Below are 20,226 nucleotides of genomic sequence, written 5' to 3'. Positions count from 1 at the left end.
TTCTTTGGTTTGGGATAGCTGAAGTGAGCAGTTGGTGAAGTGGATACTGGATAAAATAATCTCACACAGCTTTGTTTATTCCTATAGTGAAAGGAGGGGTGAACAATACCATAAGTGTTTGGAATTCAGTGATGGCCACCTACGATCTAAAAGTGGCTGAGAAACATTGGTTTACGTGTATGTGTTGTGTATGTGACTAGCTATGGGCCCCATCCATGTGGTTTCCTGCTCTGTGATTACCCCCATAACCCAGCACTGGAAGAAACTGGTATGAAAATGTATCTATATACAGTACTTCGCTTATCCCAGATGTAAAATGCAAGAAAAAAGCAATATCCACAAAACAAAAAAATAAATACATAAATAACACATTGAACTTTTGTGTGAATTGCAACACAAAAACTCAAATCTGGTGTGCAAAATGTAAGGTTGCTCTACGTCTGGTGGTAAACAGAAATTGTTTCTAGGATTGGCATGAAAAATAATTTTGAAAAATTTGGATGAGTACATAATTATATGTATACGCCTACAAATTCAGAGTGATATATAATGCATATATGTTTTATATATATATATATATACACTTCCTACTTCAATACTTGATTTGGGAGATAGTTTAAGTGCGAGAGACTAAATGTTTCCAAAAGGGGGCAGACTGTTTCCAAACAGGGGGACAACTTTGCAGTACTATGGGATATGACATCTAAACTTGGTAGAATGACAGCTGACAGACTGGAGCATTTAAAACAATTGATTAAAGGGTTGTGCATCATAAAATGTCTTATATACTGTAAAATCTAGTTTTTTGGAGAGAAATCACTAAAGCAGCAAATGTTTTGTGTATTTTTATTTAGTTGATATTGGTTTAAACAAAGGTTTTTAATCCTATACACTACCAGTCAAATGTTTTAGAACATCTCAGTGTTTTCAGTTTTTAGATAGATAGATAGATAGATAGATAGATAGATAGATAGATAGATACTTTATTAATCCCCAAGGGGAAATTCACAATACATTTTTATGGAAATGCACGCAGTTTAATGTCTTAACGTTTAATGAAATCAAGGCATTGAACAAATAAACAATGACATATAAAAAATAAGTCATGGAATCATTAAGTGTACAAAAGTTTATTCAAATTTTTGATTCATCAAAGTAGCCAACTTTTGCTGATTTAACTGCCAAACTATGGTAAAACTTTTGATTCAGAATGCCAGTCACTCTGTGCAAGTCACCAACTCTGCCTCCGGCAGAAGCACCCCAGACCATCATACTTCCGCTTCCATGTCTAACAGTTGGGGCCACACACAGAGGAACCATCCTTTCACCAGCTCACTCATGTACATACACCCTGTGTGATGGACCGAAGATTTCAAATTTTGACTCATCAGCCCACAAGACTATCTTGCAGTCTGCAGTAGTACACAGCCAGTATTTCAAGGCCCAAAGTTGTTCTTAAAGGAATGGCTTTCTTACTGCCACTCACCCTATTAAACCTGCAGCTCAAAGTCTCCTCCTCACAATACAAACTGAAACTTGTTTTTTTTTCAACCACTGTTAAGCTGTGCTTGAAGCTGTTGTGCTATACGGCACCTATCACACAAGCTGGTGACCCTCAGGAACTTGTTTACTGTGACTTTGGGTCTACCAGATCTCTTCCTATCAGAGTTTCTTTCAGTTTCCAGTTGCCTTTGGATTGTGTAGGACAATACTGTACTCACTGGCACTTTGATTTTTTTTTCAATTTCTTTAAATGAAAAGCCTACACTTCTAGGGTAATAATGCTCTCTCTTTTCATTTGTTAAATGCAATTTTCTTTCCATTATCAAAACAATATTGCCTTCAGAGGGTGTAGTAACACAGTCTGTTCCAAAGCTGCTTTAAGACAGACAGAGGGGTTTTAAGTAATCAACAGAAGTTGGGACACCTGTGTAAACTGTTTGCTTTGACTTGGAAGGCTTACTTTATTTTACTTTTTCTGCAGAACATCATTAGTTGTTCTCTAAAGAAGGCTCAATTGTAATATCCTGGTATTTCCTTTTTCAGTTTTCGCTAACCTAAACTTTAAATTGAAACCTCTGGCAGTTTACTGCTTACCTTTTCACCATTTTTGGCCATTCATTGCATTTCGACTGATTACATTTTAAGAAAATCTGGAAACACTGAGGTGTTCTAAAACTTTTGACCAGTAGTGTATATGCTTTATTTTAAAAATTTGGATATGTTATACTCAATACTCTTTAGCCATTTCCAGCTTCTTTATTACAAAAGAAGAATAATGACCATTCATTTTAAGGTATGCAATAATACCAAAAACCCCTTCGTGCATAAGGCATAAACTTACCTAGTGTGTACCAGTTTAAATAGATTATTAGGTCTAACTAAATAAATTAAGTGATATGGTATTCTGCCTCATTTACATTGCAAACGTAATAGTCACTTTAACAAGAATTCAAATTAATATCAGATTAAGCTATTGCATTAAAGTATATAATTATGTATATCAAATAAAAATATTCAGCGGCATACTCTAATTAAAGATAAACCACATTTACATTCATTTGCACTTTGTTCATATCAAACCAAATAATAGGCCAGGCTTATTCCACTGCTTTGTTCTCATTTTAATAAATTTGCTTGCAGTTCAGTATAAATTTTTTTCCTCTTATGGTTCTTTTTGACAAATATGTCCACAAAATCTCCAAGACGAATTATCTAAAACTCAATTCCATTTTAATAGAAAATAATACAGATAGAAAGAAGGCATGCCAATTGGATATCCATTATCAGGACTCTTAGCTGAACTGGTTATGCAGCGATTTGAAAGAGTGGCTCTAACTCAATTCAAACCTAAACTTTGGATACACTATGTTTTATCATATTTAAAAGCGACCAGATGAATTAATTCCACAGCCATATCAGCTCAGTATTCCCTGCAATCCAGTGCACTATGCAGAGAGAAATTAATCAATGCATCAATTCCCTGAACATCTCCATTGAAAGAGGTAGTGATGCCACTTTGATTACGAGTGTTTATCGCAAGGAATGTTATGCAGGCAAAAATATAAATTTTTTGTAGCAATAACCCTTCATCGCATAAACTTTGTTGTGTTAAGACGTTGTTCAGAAGGATTTAAAACCATTGTAATACAAAGGTTGTAATACCATTTGTTCACATCAAACAGCTACCTCAAGTCATTTATCAAACAATGCTTTCACAAGAGATGCCACAGATCTCAGCAAACAATCAACTCCGACCTGAACCCCCATTCCACGTGGCACAACCGTCCTTATCACCATTATGTATCAGAAATTACATACAGTGTGCATCCTCTCCAGATCAGGCATCAAAATAGCACATAAACCGGCAAACACTTTGCGGACTGTTCTTTTTAATGCCAAAAATCTTCAGCAGAGACAAGGAACACTGTTTACAGTATACCATGCTGTGCATGCCCTGCTGTACAAGTGGGGCAAACATCTAAAACACTCACAACATGCACATAAGAGCATCACAACGTACAGATGGAAGGACCCAAGGTCTCTGATATATGCACATACAAATTCAACTGGACACACGTTTAACTGGGACACAATGCAAGTAAGATTCAAAGCTAATACTAAGTGCCAGAGAGCTGAATGAATCGTGGCTGTCAAATGTAAATGGCATTAACAGACATCTGGACATGAATACCACATATGCAGGCTTGAAAAGAAGAACACTCACATATTAAATAAGACTTTATGACCAACACCCTCCAAACCACATCTTATTGTCCAACTTACTCATTTGCTATATATTGCCTTCGATTCCTGTATGTCTAATCATTTTCCTCTGATGAGTTTAAAGCTTAGGAATAAAAAACTTAAGATATGTGACTCGTCTTCTCCCTTTGTGGATCTCTAGCTACAAATTTGCGAATCATATCACAGACCTTCGCTTCTATATTTTATTATATATAATACATTATACAGTATATTTACCATCCTGATATTTTATAAGACATCATCTCCTGTTTCAATGCACATAGCATGACAACACGGTTAAAATATGATGGTATGTTAAATAATTGTAAATCAATGAAAATTGTGCAACTTGTCCTTAATGGGAAATGTTTCAGTTCACAAATCAAATGAATGAGAATCATAAACCTTGCTCTCGGATAGTGATACAATTCATGAATCAAATGAATAGGAATGAGTCAGTTTGAACTTGAAAGAATCGGTGAATGACACATCATTGTTATTAATAAGCTGTTACAAAAAGCGTGCATTAAATTTATATTGAAAGTGATTAATCATTAGAAATTAGAAAAATATTTTTAAAAGGTTTAATTTTGTCAGACTAATTTGTTGAATGCATAAAGGGACATAATACCTATTACACCATTTTAATATTATGTTAAAAAATTCTGTTTAAAATAATTCCAATAGCAGATTACTCAAAACAATTGATACATATGGTGTTGTTGTACTGTATTTGTATTAGGAACAAAAGAATCACCAGTGACAGAGCTCTTGTTCACTGATAATGACTCTCACTTTGATCTTAAAAGAAAAGAATCATAAGTGAAGAGAATGAAAATCATGAATCAGAGGGACGGTACTGGCAAATGTGCTTTAAACATCTACCTGCAAAAACAAAAGATGCTGACAACATGGTGCATACCCTACTGCACTCCTCTACTGAACTGATTAGTTTGTGCTTGCAAATCGAATCGCATGACTCACTGAAAACAGATATTTAAAAAGATTAGTCTGTTAAAACAGTCATCACTATCTTTCATAACTCATTGTATATCTTTTTTTTTTTTGTTAGCAGTGGATTTCGAACTCAAGTCAAATTTGAAAGAGTACATGGGGGCCAAATTTGTCAGGCTAACATCAATAATATATAATATACATACAACAAACTATATTAAAAATATGAACATGCTGGTGTATCAAAGTCAGAGAACTAAAGGATTAATGTGCCTTTCTGATTCTGATACTAAATGGTGAGATGGAGGCTGTTAATGGCAACAAACAACCTAGCTAGCATACAGTAGTTACTTCTGAATAATCTTGTAGGGAATAAAATTTAGCAAGACAGAACTACAATACTAAATGCCTTCAAGTGCAACGTGAACGCAGCAGGAAGGAGAAAAATGAACGATGTGCTCCTATAGAAGTCCTCATGTAATGCACATTTATAGTTCCATTTGTAGCTTCATATCACAGAGGCTGGGAGTATGCACTGATAGCATGTTGCTGCCCCCACCACATGGTGAACCACCTGGATTGGGACCAAAGTGTACTGGGTGACACCTCAGCACCAGTCTGGATTAGTGTGAAGATTTTTATGGTGGCTGGAGTACCAATCCTGCTGCCAACCCTCTGGTTTTCTCTGTAAGTTGGAGGACCTGCTTGCAAGGCTGGTTGCTGATTAATGTCATACCCAGGACAAAGCAATTGCAGGTTAAGGGCCTTGCTCAAGGGCCCAATGGAGTAAAGTCAATTCTGACTCCATCTGCTGCAAGATGATGTTGTAGGTCTTTGGTGCTGGTCTGTGGGTTGACTCTGACTGTTCTCACCATTCGTCGCTTCTGTCTATCCAAAATCTTTCTTGGTCTGCCACTTCGAGCCTTAACTTGAACTGAGCCTGTGGTCTTCCATTTCCTCAATATGTTCCTAACTGTGGAAACAGACAGCTTAAATCTCTGGGACAGCTTTCTGTATCCTTCCCCTAAACCGTGATGGTGAACAATCTTTGTCTTCAGGTCATTTGAGAGTTGTTTTGTGACCCCCATGTTGCTACTCTTCAGAGAAAATTAAAGGGGGAGGGAAACTTACATTTGACCCCCTTAAATACTCTCTCATTATAGGATTCGCCTGTGTATGTAGGTCAGGGTTCACTGAGCTTACCAAGCCAATTTGAGTTCCAATAATTAGTTCGAAAAGTTTTGGAATCAATAAAATGACAACGGTGCCCAAATTTATGCACCTGCCTGATTTTGCTTGAACAATTATTGCACACTTTCTGTTAATCCAATAAACTTCATTTCACTTCTCAAATATCACTGTGTGTGTCTCCTATATGATATATTTAACTGACATTTTTTATCGTAAAAACCAACGATTTACACAGGAAAATAATGACTATTAACAAGGTTGCCCAAACTTTTGCATCCCACTGTATATACTGCAGCAACTCTGGACAATTTCCACCTTTTAATCGAATTGCATTACATTTACATTAATTTGTTTAGCAGATCCTTTAATCCAAAGCAACTTACAAAAGAGGTCAACATAACTGAGTAAACATCAGCCTGGGGGACAATTTGAGAACAAGTGTTAGAGGATAATAGAACAAAATTAATAATCACAAGTGAATAGGTCAGAACAAAATACAAGCTAGATGCAATTCCTAGTTTACAAAACCTAACAGTTAGTTGAAATTCTCAGAACAAAAGAATCCTCTAACACTATTTAAACAAATTGAGGAAGTCAGGATTTCATTCCACCACCTAGAAGCTACCTAGAAAGAGTCTGGAGTGAAGTTTGGTATCACACAGATGTGGCATCACCAGTCACCATTTATCAGCAGACATAAGTAAATGAGAAGGAGCATTACGTGCTGCACATGTCTCTTCATCTCCATTGACCACAATTCTCCTTATCTACCTCAGAAGCTGTGTTTGGTCAGTTTGTGTTGCCAGTTGCCAACAAAAATTGGCATTTACTTTATTATAGATTTGTACAACTTGTGCCATAATCTGATTCATTAGAGATGGGTGGCTGCTTTGAGTTCCTTGGTAAAGGATCACTGACCACTTTTAACTAACCAGCCTTCAGTGCTTCTCCTCAACCACTAAACAACTGCTCATTACAGTATATTGTACAGAACACAGTATTGCAGTTTTCAAGCTTTATTGTTCTATAATGTGCATTTTGGTGGGTACTGCATGTATGTGATGGTCCAGGTTGGCTCCACATCCTTTGGCAGCTTGTGCCCAGAGATGTCATTTTTCATAGTCAAGGATGAGCCCGGTAAATGTGGACACAAACAGTCAGCAAGGAGTGATGTAAAAGTGATTTATTCCACAATAAATCCAAACTTGGGCTCGAATCCCAATCAGTACAGTGCCAAAGATCATCATTTATTAAATAAATAAATAAATAATCCAATAAAATGGGAGCTAAGTGGAGGTTATAAAAGGTCAATAAATAGCTCAATTAAAATGAGGTTAAAACTCTTCTCCTTTACAAACAATCATGAGCCATGGTGCATTACTGTAAAACTGACATCCACTTATCTTGTAAGGACCTTGTAGCAGTGTCTCAGTTACGACCCGTGGAAAGTTAGTGAGACAATGCTCAATCGGCCCCCAGTCACCCCATTAGAGGGTGGAGTTATGGCTCTTTGGCTAAAGGATCTGGGCTGGTAACTGAAAGGTAACCAAAGGAATGCTACTCCGTCGGGTCCTTGAGCAAGGCACTTAATCTGCAATTATTCCTGGGGCAATGTACAAATAGCTGACCCTGCAATCGGACCCCAAAAATGACAAATTCCGAATACAAAAAACTGTATATGGCGATTAAAGGATTAAAAATCACAAAAAAAAAAAATCACTAAATATTCTGGGGCTGCACAAGCACACACATTCACAGAGTCCAAGTCAAATCATTTTTCATTTATTTACCTTGAACGCACTATAACACACTATGAAGGTCAAACCCTGCTATAGCAAATACCAAAGTAACTAAATTTTTAGAATAACAAATACTTTTTGTGGGCCTGGACAAACATTCATACAACAACATGTTAAACGAATTTCATTTAAACAAAATGTAAATTTTAGTGTAACAAATGTTTTTTCAACCAAAAATGGTCACCAAAGATGATAATGTGATGTAAAAAATACTTAATGCCACACCTACATTTTCCACGCTGAGTCTAAGGAACCCTGTGCAACAGACTGTCTCAAAGAAAGAGACATCTAACAGAAAATCTAACGTTTCATTTTCATTCTGTATTCATACCTGTATTTTGGTTAAAAAATAATTTATATCCAATGTCTTGTTTTTTAATAAAATATTTCTTGCACTATAAGAAGTAAGTTTTTTTTTACGCATGTATTGGTCAAGCTTGAATCACAGAGTTGCACAAGAGGCTGAAGGATGAGTCCAGGTTTTCAAGTTAAAATACAGTTACAGTGTGGTGTGAAAAACTATTTGCCCCCTTCCTGATTTCTTATTCTTTTGCATGTTTGTCACACAAAATGTTTCTGATCATCAAACACATTTAACCATTAGTCAAATATAACACAAGTAAACACAAAATGCAGTTTTTAAATGATGGTTTTTATTAATTAGGGAGAAAAAAAAATCCAAACCTACATGGCCCTGTGTGAAAAAGTAATTGCCCCCTGAACCTAATAACTGGTTGGGCCACCCTTAGCAGCAATAACTGCAATCAAGCATTTGCGATAACTTGCAATGAGTCTTTTACAGCGCTCTGGAGGAATTTTGGCCCACTCATCTTTGCAGAATTGTTGTAATTCAGCTTTATTTGAGGGTTTTCTAGCATGAACCTCCTTTTTAAGGTCATGCCATAGCATCTCAATTGGATTCAGGTCAGGACTTTGACTAGGCCACTCCAAAGTCTTCATTTTGTTTTTCTTCAGCCATTCAGAGGTGGATTTGCTGGTGTGTTTCGGGTCATTGTCCTGTTGCAGCACCCAAGATCGCTTCAGCTTGAGTTGACGAACAGATGGCGGACATTCTCCTTCAGGATTTTTTGGTAGACAGTAGAATTCATGGTTCCATCTATCACAGCAAGCCTTCCAGGTCCTGAAGCAGCAAAACAACCCCAGACCATCACACTACCACCACCATATTTTACTGTTGGTATGATGTTCTTTTTCTGAAATGCTGTGTTCCTTTTACGCCAGATGTAACGGGACATTTTCTTCCAAAAAGTTCAACTTTTGTCTCATCAGTCCACAAGGTATTTTCCCAAAAGTCTTGGCGATCATTGAGATGTTTCTTAGCAAAATTGAGACGAGCCCTAATGTTCTTTTGCTTAACAGTGGTTTGCGTCTTGGAAATCTGCCATGCAGGCCATTTTTGCCCAGTCTCTTTCTTATGGTGGAGTCGTGAACACTGACCTTAATTGAGGCAAGTGAGACCTGCAGTTCTTTAGACGTTGTCCTGGGGTCTTTTGTGACCTCTCGGATGAGTCGTCTCTGCGCTCTTGGGGTAATTTTGGTCGGCCGGCCACTCCTGGGAAGGTTCACCACTGTTCCATGTTTTTGCCATTTGTGGATAATGGCTCTCACTGTGGTTCGCTGGAGTCCCAAAGCTTTAGAAATGGCTTTATAACCTTTACCAGACTGATAGATCTCAATTACTTCTGTTCTCATTTGTTCCTGAATTTCTTTGGATCTTGGCATGATGTCTAGCTTTTGGTCTACTTCTCTGTGTCAGGCAGCTCCTATTTAAGTGATTTCTTGATTGAAACAGGTGTGACAGTAATCAGGCCTGGGGTGGCTACGAAATTGAACTCAGGTGTGATACACCACAGTTAGGTTATTTTTAACAAGGGGCAATTACTTTTTCACACAGGGCCATGTAGGTTTGGATTTTTTTTTCTCCCTAAATAATAAAAACCATCATTTAAAAACTGCATTTTGTGTTTACTTGTATTATATTTGACTAATGGTTAAATGTGTTTGATGATCAGAAACATTTTGTGTGACAAACATGCAAAAGAATAAGAAATCAGGAAGGGGGCAAATAGTTTTTCACACCACTTTACTTATTACTGTATAGAGAAGGCAGGTACAATCTCAAGACTTTGTTCAAAATAGGAGCAGTTAGGAGCTGTGACACAGGCAACTGTCCTGCTTTAGATCCCATCTTCAAATTAGAAAAACACCAGCAGCTTGGAATCACCGCTGTGGCAGACATGGTCTGGAGAAGAGAGAGATGAGGAGAGTGCGAGGAAGACTATTTCAAAGCCTGATGTTAAATGTTCTAAACAAGCATGTTACACAGTAAACCTGATCCTGCAGATGACAACCAATTACTTTGCCCTTGGTTTACTATTTACCCGTAGCAACAGAGCAGCTATGGTGCCGTCCTTGTGCCACTGCCGTTACAGATGGCAACTCCGGTCACAGTAGTATACATATTTTCCCCATATTCATTATAATGAAATTTTTGTTATAACGAAATATTTTTATGGTCCCATGAGTTTCGTTATAATGGGATTCCACCTGTATTACATTTTAATACACTAATTCTTTATAATTTTTTCATTTAATGATGTTTGCATAAAGTGAAGAAAAGCAAAAGTAAGAACTGCGCTGTTTGTGCGGTAAACAGTAAATAAACTGCTCTTTGATTACGGAGCAGCTGTAATATGCACAAGTGCATCAAGGATTTCTAAAGGGCTGTATTTCATGCAACAGATATTCTAGAATTTAAACATGGAAATGTGGCCTGTCATTTGAGGCTCTTATGGTCAGAACTACTTTCCAACCTATCTTGCATCTCTTTGGCATGTGGGATTAAGAGCACATGATAAAAACATGCACGGGGAGATAATGCAAATTCCACATGGATGGTGAATTCAAAGTCAACCTCCTGGGGCTGTGAGGAAGTCATGCTAAGCATTGTGCCTCTGTACCACCCATTTTTGGATTTATGCCTTTGATTATTTTAAATAGTGGTTTTCATATGCGATAATAAGTAAAACAACAACAAAAATAATTCCACCTCTTAGTATTTTTTTCTTGTTTTCAAAGCTTTGAGTAATTTGTAATTAAATTATCCATAGTGAGAATTAACGATATATAACGAATTTCATACAATCAATTACACATGTAATTTAAAACACAGCAAAGTACCACTAAAGACATAACAGATAATGGAAATTACATAAATTATCTCCAAACAAGTAACAGTATTCTGTTTATAGGTGTAGCTAAATGTATAATGGGCCAGTTAGCACTCTGTGAATAACATGTAAAACATGAAAACAAATGATAAAAATCAGTAGGCTTGTAATTACTCACCCTGAAAGCTCTGGTACAATGGAAGACTTGGGTCCTCCATTGAAGGTTTTTTTTTCCTTAAAATAGAAAATGTAAAATTAGACTTACATATTCTAATAGGAAAAATCTCTCCCAGCAACAAAAATCAGTTATTCACATACTACTGAAAACTCTATTTTGAAGATTGAATCTCATTCCAATGTAACATTAAAATTATAATGGCAATAATATTCTTGGTGATTTGTTATTTAGAAATTTAAAGTATAATCTTAACAAAACATATTTTAAGCTTTTGTGTTATTTCTTTGTACCTGTAAATTTGTTCTTGGGTGGTTTGCTTCATTTCCATGGGCAAATGTTGGTGCTAACACTATTTTGGTTCTATATTTGTATTACAAAAAACAAAAAAAAACACACATTACATTAACAGTTCTCAAAATTGTTTTTATTCTTTTCATCTTAACTGACATTTATTTTGAAAAATTAAAATATTTTATGTATCAATAATTGGGTACTACAATAACAAAGCATGCTGAAAAATGCACACAAGTAAAATACAATAATATGGATATTAATAATTTAATGACATAAACATGCACCATTAATGAAAAAAAAAACACACACAAAGGCTCTGCTCAAACTCAACTCTCTTAAACCAAATGTATATTTATAGTAATACAGTGGTAGTGGACCAATTAATTTCATGTTGATTTATTCTTAAATACTAGAGGATGATTAGACTCACACTTTATTATTTGTGAGTTTTGTGTACTTTACCTCTGTTTACATTCATCAGGACTCCTCCGAACAGGTGTCTGGAAAGAAACAAAACTTTACTCTAGCATTTGTGGCACAGAAATGTCAGAAGGCCTCACATAACATTAACTTAAAAAAAACTTATTTTCTTATTAGTATACAAATATATAGTTTGCTATCCATTGATTTCCACTATTGCTTTAATAACAAATTATTAATTTAATTAATAATTAATTTATCTATAAGTGCCAAATGAAGAATGAGTCTGCTTTAAAATGAAAACAGCAAAAGAATGGTACAGTAAAACCCAAACTCTTATTATTTTATAACACTTATTACAGAAGCAATATACTTCCATTTGTACAATAACACAATTAGTAAAATTTAATTGATTACTTTTGTATTTCACTCTTTTAAACTTTCCTCTGGAAAAACAACAGATACTCATTGGTGACGTTTTAACATTTTGGGGCTGGGACTCATCAGTCAAAAAAAGCACATATAAACAGAATTACAAGTTCCTGAACATATTTTATGTTGCGGCTTAGATATGAAACCATTTATCTAAATTATCCATTTGGTTGTGGGAACTAGAAACCTATCCTAGTAGCTAAATGGGCAATAGCCCTTGGTGGAGTGCTATTACTCTACACTTTCTGTTCAAACCCACTTTCTTTTTATAAAGAGCCGATTCAAATTTGCTATTGGAGAACTCTGGAATTGTAAGGTAGGAGTACTACACATTAAGTCAATGTACTGGTCTTAAAGTAACTAACTACAAAATAAGGAGTACAAAGTTCAGCTCTAACTAACATTAGATGTTCGTCACTTTGCTATTACACAGGAAAGATGTACAGGATATCCTGAGTTGTTCAAGTTTCCTTGTCTCTCCTTCCAAAGGGGGAAGCAGCACTTCTTCAAGCCTATTGTATTTATAAACCAAGATTGTTATAACATTCTAGAAGATGTTCACCTTGGAAGACCTGATGCATGTCTATGTAATACATGCATACACATAGTGCAACCTTGCCTAAGGGTTATTTAGTCCCATGTTAAATGATTTTCATCACAGTACATATTGTAAATATTTCTATAAATAAAGACTGATAACCTCAGTTCCTCAGTAATACAGTACTTAATTTGTGTTCTCACCTGAAAAAAGGGTGTGTTCGCAGTTCAGGAAGATATGATGTGTGTTAGCATACATCAATAAAACAACAAAAAGATACTTAAAGAACTGAATTCCATACCAGTGAAGGTGAAATGGCTGCAGAAGCTTTAGGGCTGGGACTGCTGCTCTTGAACACAATGGAGTCATCACTGTCCCCAGATTTAAAACTCTCTGTTTCTTGTTTGGAGCTTAAAAAAAAAATGGTTTTCAGGTGACTACCTGTTGAAGCTCATCGTGAGAATGCCAAGAGTGTGCAAAGCAGTAATCAGAGCAAAGGGTGGCTATTTTGAAGAAACTAGAATATAAAACATGTTTTCAGTTATTTCACCATTTTTTGTTAAGTACATAACTCCACATGTGTTCATTCATAGTTTGGATGCCTTCAGTGAGAATCTACCAATGTAAATGGTCATGAAAATAAAGAAAACACATTGAATGAGGAGGTGTGTCCAAACTTTTGGCCTGTACTGTATGTGTGTGTATATATATATATATATATATATATATATATATATATATATATATATATAGTGGAGGATTGCCGGCTTTCCATGCCGGTCCGCACCCCCAGGCCGCCAGGAGGAGCCTTATGGACCTTGTAGTGTTTATACACAGCCCTGCTGGATACCTTGGGGGCCACCAGGAGTCGCTGTTGGGGAGGGCTTATGGGCTCTTTTGTACCCTATGACCCAGGAGTACGTCATGGTCATGTGATAGGAAGGATCGACGTGCTCCCGGGTTGAAGAAAAGGACTGTTTGCCCTGACCCGGAAGGAATGAGGAACTATGGACTGTCGGGACAGGAATACCTCTGGGTCAGGGGCTATAAAAGGACGGTGCCTCAGTCCAGACACTGAGCTGAGCTGGGAGGTAGGAGTGCGAAGTGTCTGGGCGAGGAGGAGAGGTTATTGTGTTTATAGTGTTGGTTAAAGTATATGAGTAGTGTGGAAGGTGCTTGGTGCACTGTGAGTCACAATAAAAAGTATTGGACTTTTACCCATTGTTTGGAGTCATCCCTGAGGGTTCAAGGGTGCACGACTGCCCTACTGCCACAATATATATATATATATATATATATATATATATATATATATATATATATATATGGAGCCCGGCCGGGACACCCAGGAGGACCGGAGGAGGGCTTGTGCCTCCTCCAGACCGCGAGGGGGAGTCCGCCCTGGTTATGTTGGGTGCCTCGGGTAAAGGGCTTGGAAGCCCAGCCCTGTAGAGACCCGTGGCCACCGCCAGGCGGCGCCCCGGTGCCTGAATATCCCGGGAGCCCAGCACTTCCGCCACACCAGGAAGTGCTGGGGGGAAGACGACAGGGGACACCCGGACGGCTTCCGGGTGCGCAGCCGGCACTTCTGCCACAAGGCACGGTTTTTCACAGGAATTGTCGCAGGGTTCTAGAATAGAACACCAAGCCCACTAATTTAAAAGTAAATCTTGACCTTTTTTAAAAGTATATGGGGTATTACTGTGAGTTCTCTATTAGCTAATAAAATGAGATTCATGAATTAATTTGTCTCCCCTTGTTTGCCAACCATCTTATGTTTGATTTTAATATCAGTGACAGCACATGTAAACATAGTTATTTTACTGGTGGAGAAATATGTAATCTGGGTTAATTTCATTTTCCCCTGAAATTTTCAATTGGTTTGACAGTTTAAGACAAATTGACTGCCATATTAAGTTCCTAACCTTGTGATATGGAATATTGTCGTGCTGTAATCATTTGGTGATAGGTGTAGAGATGTCACTCAAAGATGCAACAGATCAAAACTCTTTCTTGGCTTACTCATAGTATTCCAATTTTTTTTTATATACACAAACAGTATCACAGTCTGCTGTTGGCCGGTTTTTGCTTTGCTGTGTTACCCTGCTTAATATCCCAGTCTCCCAGTTTTTGATGTGCTATAATTTTATGTCCACTAACATTCAATGTTTAAAATTACTTAATCATTTAGTCTTGCTCAATCTACCTCTGAATTGGACAAAATACATGATCGGATGGCTCCCATCTGGTTGGTATAGATTCCAATAACTACATAACAAACTGTAGTCAACACACAGCAGCATACCTTATACAGTCAAAGCCTTAAAAACTTTAAGCTGGTCTTAGGCCAAAGCAGAAATCCCCATAGTATGTGAAGTCACATCATCAGTTGTCCTTCTTTTATAAGCAAATTGCTCTGGAGTTATAGAAAAGACTTATTAACAGGGCATGAGACAAAAAAGTGGTCTTCCAGGAAAGAACTGTTGATTGGGTTACAGAAGCTTCATACTATTTCCTTTCATTTCCTCATTTGAACTAGAGAACTAAAAGAGTGATGGAGTAATTACATAATAGACTTAGTTCTTTCGGTCATGTTTTAAATCACATATTTTAAGTGTTCATACTTAGGAATGGAAGTTGGGCAGTTGTCAATTTGGAGTTAATTAAATGTATTATATTATATTACTTTTGACTTTTAAGTTATGTCAGGTCAGGTCAGGTTGAGGAGAATGCACTAGTACAGTACGATCTGACAGTCACCACACAAAGAAACAGCTCGGGATCCCGGCTGGCAGCCTCCCCCAGATAGACAAGCATTCCAGTCCCACCCTCCGGAAATGACCGTCAATTTGCTGCAGCTAGGTGTTACTTGGGCATCCCCTTGACCTGGTCCAGCCACTCAGGTCCTCAGCAATGAGGATCCTGCGAGTCAGATCACCCTCTGGAAATTGCTCCACTTGGCTATACTGCTCTGATGCTGATGCTCGCTCACAATGCAAGTAAAGTCCTTCATTCAAGACTCTGTGAGCAACCGCTCATTCGACACAAAATCAGAATCAGGACACTAAAGACTTGGACTTTCATCCATTTGCAGAGATATTGGGGGCGCCATACATCTCTTTCCAGCGACCTCATGACGCCCCCCCCAATGCTCTCCCAATCTGCCTACTGGCATCATAGGAAGAGTCACCAGAGTCATGAATGTCACTGTCGAGGTAAGTAAACCTTTTAACGAGGTTGACATTCCCTCCATTGACAGATACACTGCTAATTAAGATGTGTACATTGTTTTTTCAATAAGATATAAAAACTTGCATGCTATAACATGAGATTGCCCTACTGGCATTGCTCTATATAATGAATAATAACAAAAACACAAGCAGTCTTTCTTCAAACTCACAGTAAATCTTGACCCCTACTGGTGCTATTCAATCCTATCCTACATGCATTTCTAGCCAAACCTGATAATTACTTTCTTCATCAGTAGTGGCTCTTTATTGTATTTTAAGTTGACATCACAAACTTTAGGAAGTGTCCTTACTAAATAATTAAGAGCAAAGCAATTTAATAGAAAATCCTGCTTACCATGAATCTGTAGAAGAAGATAAAGTTCCGCTATGGGTTTCAGAACACTGAAAAATAAAAAAATTAAAATTAAGACCCTAACCACAGATCAAATGATTAAAGAAAGTCATTCAATATGCTCGAGGTTCAGCTGTGTAAACTGTTGATAGACAAAAGTTGTTCTATATACACTCAAGTCTGTACCATAAAACAGGTGGCTAAAACAAGTACAGAAATTGTAATATCTTAAAGCTTGGTGTAGTACTCTGCTTTTGATATGCTTTCTTCTCCCAACTGACCATCTGACTCTCAGTATAATTGCTTATTTGATTATTGTTTTTATTTGCTCTCACTTACTACTGTTTATAAAATTAAAAAAATGCACTCTGAATTGGAAGGAGGTATATAAATAAATGTCATTGTTGTAGTTGCTTGCACAGCTAGGTAGGTGCTGGCTATAATTTAGCATTTTTGATTATGGTTCCCATAATTAGAATTAAGACTTATTGTTCTATAATTGAATATAATTTCTTTTCCTTCTTGTGGACTAGAGTCACAATTGTAACATTCCAATCATCATTTAGTTAGTTAGAAAGATCTATAGATAGATAATACTCTAGTCCCCAAAAGAAATTTTAAATTTTATGGAAGCTCCAAAAATTAAATAAATAAGTACATAAATAAAAACAAACAACAGCCTTCCCAAAGGCACATTAAAAACTGTGGCTGGGAGAACAGAGTGCTGCTGCTGTCAATAATAGGTTTGTAGGTGGAAGTAAGATGAGGTCAGACCTGCTCAGATTGTGCCATAGGTTCATAATTAAAATCATTAATATTTGGGCAGAGCAGGTCCAGTTTGTAGCGTTCACAAATGGAAAATGCCTAATAGACACTTGAGTTCCTGTTTGAAGTTACCAGCATTCAGAATGATTCATCCAAAAGATACTGGTACAGAGTGAACCGTTTATGTTGCTGCATCAGCCAAGATGATGCAACTAACTTTCCTAGGCACTGACATGGACAAATTCAAAATATACGAGTCAAATCTTATCAGGCTGAGAGGTCTTATTAGTTTTCAAAGCAGTATAGTTCTGAAACAAATCTGAAATTTAAAATTGTTCTTACTCTGCCTGAAGATTTTTATTATGTTTGGGATTCCATCCCAGCACAGAACGCAAAACAGAATCTAGCCCTCAAGAGCCCTCCACTCCATCTTTGCACCCACTCACTCACATACCAATGCTTAAACTTATACTGGGCCACAATATAATTGCCAATTAATCTAACATGCACAACTTTGGGAATAATGGGAAGAAAATTGGAAGTGCACTGAGGAAAACTGGAAAAAGACAAGAACATGCAAATTCCACATCAGCAATGACAAGAAATGGGATCTGAATCTAGGAAGCTGTATCCATGCAGGAACAGCGCAAATCAATGAGCCACCATGATGTCCCTGAATATTAAATATTAGGTAGAAAATATAGAGAGAGGACTGTGAGGGATGGCCAGCAGCTCGACCCGGCTGGGACACCCAATGGACAGAAGGATGGGTAAGGCAGCTTTTCCGAGACACAGCCTCCCCCAAAATGCTAGATGGCAGCTCCCCTAGAGTGGAGTGGTGCTCTGTATTCCCACAGGGCATCCTGGGACTTGGAGTTTGGTTGTGCAGCCCTGTTGGGTGCAGTGGGTGCCACCAGGAGGAAGCTGTAAAGGGACAGGAGGATACATGCCTTATTTATAGTCTGGAAGTACTCTCAGCTCACATGGACGGAAGCACAGAAGTACTTCCGGGCTGAAGAAAAGAGCCAGTTCTTCATTAGACCTGAAAGTGCTAGCAAGTCGCGTGGTCAGAAGGACAGAAGCACTTCCAGGTCAAGGACTATATAAAAGAACTGCTGGAGACCCAGCAAAAGAGCCAGTGTCGGGAGGAGTGTGACAGAGCTTGTTGTGAGGTGGAGGAGAGAATTATTGTGTTTATTTATTTATTGTATTGCCTGTTTATTGTAGCTGGGGTGCTTTGGAAGCACTACAAAGGAAAAGAAGAATTAAAAAGATAATCTTATTGCGTTTACCCTGTGTCTATGTCTGTCTGTTGGGTTTCATGGGGCAACAGCACCCCCAAGCATTTGACAAGGACATAAGATTTTTTTCTTGATCCTTATTCCCTGACTTTTTGCATTTAACAGCTTTTATTTTTTTTCCATGCAATTATGACTAGGACAAGTAAAACAGTTTACAATTCAAAACAAATTTATAGTATTCAGTTTTGCCATAGTTGTCTGATGGCATTGTGATGCTGCGTTATATATTTCAACTATATGAGACAAAATATGCAGTATCTTACAAAAATGACAAAATAAAACAAAGTTAGGCTCTGTGCCACAAAGCTTATGTCAGAAATTCACAACACTATTTAAAATATCTAAATAGAAATGAGAAAAACCTGACCTGTCCTTTCTGTTATACATATACAATGGCAAACCTCAGGTAACTATGGTTCACTGAATTGCTCATAATGTTTTTATTTTCTTCAACAACTTTTGATCTTTAATGGCATGTAGGCTTTTTCAGCTATATCATTCAGATTCACCAGGTGCCTGTCATCTGCTAAAGCTACTCAGTGATATGACCTCCTAGCGTCGAGAACTGAAGTTTGGTGCTACGATGTGATGTATTATATCTGCTAAAAACCTGTCTGTTGCCAGTGTATTGAAATTGAATAGGATTGCCCATTGCAAGCTACACAATTAAAAAACACCTCTGATGTTAAGTTATATGCCTAACGAAGTCCCAATACTTGCCAAAAATACTTGCTGCACAAACTTGGAATGACACAAAAAACACTGTACCATTAATACTTTTTTCAACACTTCACTCACCACCAAAGCATCCAATGACCCTGATACAACTGCTTGTTATTTGTTTTACAATGATCTAAATAGAATCATCAGTACAGCACAGGAGTACCTAGAATCATTAAAAAACATGCATATTGGAGGGTTTTTGCAAAGTAAAAACAAACACTTTTTTAAAATTGTATTTTGTACTCTTATGATTGACTATTCAACAATAACATTTTCTCAAGGTACATAGTCCTTTTTCAAAGTTGTTCACAACTTTTAACTTCAGCTTACAATTACAAAAACAGTGTAAGCATGTAAACCGTAGCACAGCAAGTGGTATTGTTGCTTTTACAGTTTATATCCGGTACATTCAGACTGGACAGAAGCAAACAAAAAGCATTTATCCATACTCTGCATAGATTGCTTAGTAGTAACAATTTCCATATTTCTCGATTGAGCTCCCTGCAACCATGGAATAAATTAAAAGGTTTTAAAAAAGTAGTTGGAAGGAACTATTCAGAATCATTAATGTAGCCTTGAATTCACATACAGAGTCAGTATAAAATACTCAAATGTATTTAATGGTTGTTAATTATTGATACTGCTACATAAACTATAATGTGAGCAGAACTCCTGTAACAACAATATATTTTTTATGACACTCAAAATATGCCAATGTGACAAAGAGATTAAGAGATGATGAATGTTAAATTACCTTGGCTGAAGAGCAACATTCTGTCACAGCCAACTTTGCTGCCTTTTGCTTTGCATCTTTACTGGTCTTTCCCTTTGCTTCAGGAAACTGTTTTCCATTAATTGTAACATAGCAAGAAAATCTAGGCATTAGAAAAGATGTAAAAGTTAGTTGTGTTGCATATGTATTTATTAGAACATTATGACAATATGGTGTGCTACCAAAACCCGAAAACATGACAATGCTGTGGTTCTTAATTTACACTACAATATATAATTGTTAGGTTTTATTGCTAAGCATATTTTAGGCATAAAAAAAGAACAATTTCACTATGTGAGAATATGCAGACCAAGGGTGACTATGGTCTTAGTCAGTTAA

The 20,226-nt window shown here is 37.0% G+C and overlaps 1 protein-coding gene across 4 annotated transcripts in view; it reads right to left on the bottom strand.

Annotated features, from left to right (window-relative positions):
* Window positions 1-20,226, bottom strand: part of LOC120516522 (interferon-induced, double-stranded RNA-activated protein kinase-like) — a 124,464-nt gene that overhangs the window by 34,942 nt on the left and 69,296 nt on the right. For all 4 annotated transcript variants that reach the window (XM_039738251.1, XM_039738254.1, XM_039738253.1 and 1 more), the window contains exons 11-16: window positions 19,870-19,990; window positions 16,330-16,376; window positions 13,046-13,154; window positions 11,817-11,854; window positions 11,351-11,420; window positions 11,061-11,116 (exon numbers count right to left, since the gene is read on the bottom strand). In XM_039738251.1, the coding sequence (XP_039594185.1) occupies window positions 11,061-11,116; window positions 11,351-11,420; window positions 11,817-11,854; window positions 13,046-13,154; window positions 16,330-16,376; window positions 19,870-19,990 (441 nt within the window). The remainder of the gene's footprint in view (window positions 1-11,060; window positions 11,117-11,350; window positions 11,421-11,816; window positions 11,855-13,045; window positions 13,155-16,329; window positions 16,377-19,869; window positions 19,991-20,226) is intronic.

Source organism: Polypterus senegalus, chromosome 16 (assembly GCF_016835505.1).
Source record: "Polypterus senegalus isolate Bchr_013 chromosome 16, ASM1683550v1, whole genome shotgun sequence".
NCBI lineage: Eukaryota > Metazoa > Chordata > Cladistia > Polypteriformes > Polypteridae > Polypterus > Polypterus senegalus.
Note: the sequence above shows the minus strand (reverse complement) of the source record. Positions and strands in the feature narration are given on the sequence as shown.